At 53.4% G+C, this 3,471-nt stretch overlaps 1 protein-coding gene across 1 annotated transcript; it reads left to right on the forward strand.

The window, feature by feature from the left end:
* Positions 1 to 132: 132 nt before the first annotated feature.
* LOC104501188 (cytochrome P450 4B1-like) lies at positions 133 to 2,404 on the forward strand (the record flags this gene model as incomplete). The annotated part of the gene is made up of 4 exons (XM_010144954.1): positions 133 to 266; positions 745 to 809; positions 1,456 to 1,538; positions 2,236 to 2,404. Coding segments are annotated over 4 exons (451 nt in total), but the record flags the coding sequence as incomplete, so codon positions are not given.
* Positions 2,405 to 3,471: the final 1,067 nt, after the last annotated feature.

Below are 3,471 nucleotides of genomic sequence, written 5' to 3' on the forward strand. Positions count from 1 at the left end.
GAGAAGGAGAAACCCCAAGAGGTGATGGGAGACACGGCAGTGCAGCCCACCCAGAATGCAGCACAGGCTGTGGCTGCTGGTGTCCCCATTGCTGTCCCTCAAACACAGCCTGACCGCCTGGTTTGCTTTCAGGGAGGACCTTGGGAAGATGACTTACACCACAATGTGCATCAAAGAGAGCTTGCGCCTGTTCACATCAGTTCCTTTTGTGTTCCGATACCTCTCTAAACCCATCACATTTCCCGATGGACGCAGCTTGCCAGCAGGTCTGTGGAGTTCGATCATCCCTCATGCTGTGATCCATGGCAAGTGGGGCATCCTTGCTAGAGCTGGGGTGTGGGGGAGCTGCTGAGGCTTCCAGCCTCTTTTCTCTCTCCAAAGGGCTGTACAGGGCCACCACAGCTTGCTGTCACAGCTCTTCCAGAAGGGTGGCCAGGGAGAGGCCAAGACATGCCCCAAGGCACTGGGGTGTTCACAGAGCTCAAAGAGGTCTTGCTCAGAGCGTTGTTCTTGACCAGGAGCAAAAGCTCATCCACCGGTACCAAAATGGGGCCCAGCTCTGAGGCCATTGTTTCTTCCACGTGAGGGTTTTGGGAGGTGACCTGCCTGGACGGGCTGGGCATCATGCCTGCCAGATCTGCTGCAACAGCCCCTGCAGAGCCCAGGGAGGGAGAGCATCCCACCAACACCTCTCCTGGGACTTCACTCGTGAGGTGTCAGGGCTTTTCCTCTCTTCTCTTACAGGCTGCCAGGTTGGACTCAACTTCTTTGCTCTGCACAGGAACCGCGATATATGGCAGGACCCTGAGGTATTTTGCCTTTATAACAAGAAGGGGCAGATGGCCTGTGAGCCCAGACAACCACTGCCCTTGAACAAGGCAGCCTGCCACACCCTGATTGGGGGGTTTCCTCTCTTATTTCAACGGTCCACTGCTAAATGCAGAGTTCAATGGACGTACCAACAACCCAAAGGCTTTCAACATGGCAAAGTGCTGGGGAACACTCTGTCTTCATGCATGATGACACAGAGATGCCCACACTGCTTTCACAGCTGCCCTGGAGAGCTGCTATCTTAGAGGCTTCAAGGAAAGAACTAGCTGGGAAACTCAAAGGAAATTATGCAGCTGCCTCTCTTCAGTGGCTGTCTGGAGAGTCAGGATCAGGCACGTCTGGGCTGGAGGGAGTCTGGCTTGGTCATTGCTGCCATGGATGAGAGAACTTGTGTGGGCACCTTGGGTGCTGTAGTGGATGGGCTAGATATCTCCAAGGGGAAGATCCAGACAGCCAACAGCACCCTCTTCTCATCTACCCAGTGGCTTTCTAGAGCGATGCCTGTCAGTGGCAGCATCCCCAGGAAGAGCAGAGGCCACATCCAGACCTGCCTTGGGCACCAGAGAGGAACCTGGTATTGCTCCTATCAGACCACTGACCAAATAGCCTTTGTTGATCCCGCAGATCTATGATCCCCTGAGGTTTTCTCCGGAGAACTCAGCCCAGAGACACTCCCACGCTTTCCTGTCTTTCTCTGCTGGATCCAGGTGAGAGGTGCTTCATCCCTCTTTTTCTCCATAAGTTGCCTTGCATGGAGGAAATAGCTCAGAGCTGAGCCTCTGAAGCTAATCCCACCTCAGTACCCCTGAGCCAAGTTGGTTTGGCCAACACAAGTAGGCTTTCTGTAACAGGATCTCCACATACCCCGAGCTCTGGGGTCATGCAAGGGTTTCACACACTTTTCTTGTGAATTTGTGGGAGATGTTCACGTTTTCTCCTGCCTGCTTTGGGAACACAGACACCTGTGTTTAGGGACAACTACCCAGTGCACCTCAAAGCCATGCTGAGTCCAAGTCTCTGTGGTGCCCATGCTGTATCAATAGAGAGATGCAGGATACTGAGGTCTCACTAACTTGCAAGAGCAGATAGTCCACGCAGAGCCAAAGACACCCTTTCTGGAGGTATCTGGGTTTTCAGCTGGATCCCTGCAGCACTTGCTTGTGCAATAAGCCCCAGTTCTCTCAGTCTCATCTCTTTTTTTTTTTCAATGCTTCTTAATAAAAACCAGGAATACTTACTGCAGAGCTGGGTGCATTTTGGTGTGTCACCAGGGGATTCCCAGATAAGCAATGGCATCCTCCTCACAGCAGCTGGAGCTCCCCCAGCTCATGCACAAGCTGAGTCCAGTTTGGGGACAATGGGGGATGAAGGCTGCAGGAGGAGCATTTGTCATCCTCTCCTCAGGAACTGCATTGGGCAGCAGTTTGCCATGATTGAGATGAAGGTGGCTCTGGCCCTGACCTTGCTCCGCTTTGAGCTCTGCCCTAACCCGTCCAAGCCTCCCACACCAGTAGCGCAGATTACCCTCAGGTCCAGCAACGGGATCCACCTGCATTTGAAGAAGATTCACTGACCCGGTGCAGTAACATGGTGACGGGGTAAGTGCTTTCCCAAGGACCACCCTCCACCCAGAAGAGTGACACCAAACAGATCCACTCTGACCACCTCAGACCTCTCCCGCATTAACCTCCCTCTCTATCACCATCTGGGGGTGCACACTGAGCCCCCTCACACACACACAGCACCCTTCAGGTCCATGTCCAGTCTCGGCACGGGGAACAGCTCTGCCAATGAGGTTTTGCAGCACAGTTGTGGCTCAACCTTCAACTCCACAGGCATCCTCCATGTCCTGCTTCTCTCCATACCTCCAACCTGCCCTTGCATGCTGTCTGAGGGGACACAGACTGTCCCCTGCCTGTGTATTTACAGCATTGCCAATGGTGGTGAAAAATACTGGTGTGCTCTATCACCCTCCAAGTCATTCCCCCTAACGCGTTGTGGGGCTGGTCCTGTGCCCACCATTATGGGAACAAAGGCCAGCAGGTTTTTTCTGCCCAGGCACTGACCTTCCTTGAGCTGAGGGTGCCCAGCAGCCGGTGCAGAGACACGTCACCAGCTAACCTGGAGAAAGCACTCACCATGCTGAAAACAACGTGTGATCAGCCTTGTCCTCCCCTCTGAAATGCGAATAAAGACGTGTGGAGATGCTCCCCAAGTGTGTCTTTGGCTTCCTCTGCATTAGAGGAGGGCAAGGGTACAGGATGAGGCCCAGCAGCCTGGAGGCAAGGCTGTACTCAAGGGTGCAGCCCTGCCAGGGTTTCCTCAAGCCTCAAGGACTGTTTCAGAGGGTTCACCCCACCACCGAGCCTGAGGATCCTGTATCCACTCCTCCCAAAGTGTGGTCACCGAGCCCTCACCTCCATCTCCAGGAGTTTCTGTTACAAGGAAACAACTGAAATGATCTGAATTCAAACAAAGCAGAACACTAATACTGGTGGCAAGAACAAAATCAGCTTGCAAAAAAAAAAGATGTCCCAAGAGGGACAAGGGGTTCCATCTCAAGCCTTTTTCTGCAGAGGCTGAGAATTGACTACTCAGTACACTAGTGAGATTCCCAGGGGGTGCATGTGAGTGCTGGTA

The sequence above is a fragment of the Buceros rhinoceros genome, unplaced genomic scaffold (assembly GCF_000710305.1).
Source record: "Buceros rhinoceros silvestris isolate BGI_N320 unplaced genomic scaffold, ASM71030v1 scaffold11081, whole genome shotgun sequence".
Classification (NCBI taxonomy): domain Eukaryota; kingdom Metazoa; phylum Chordata; class Aves; order Bucerotiformes; family Bucerotidae; genus Buceros; species Buceros rhinoceros.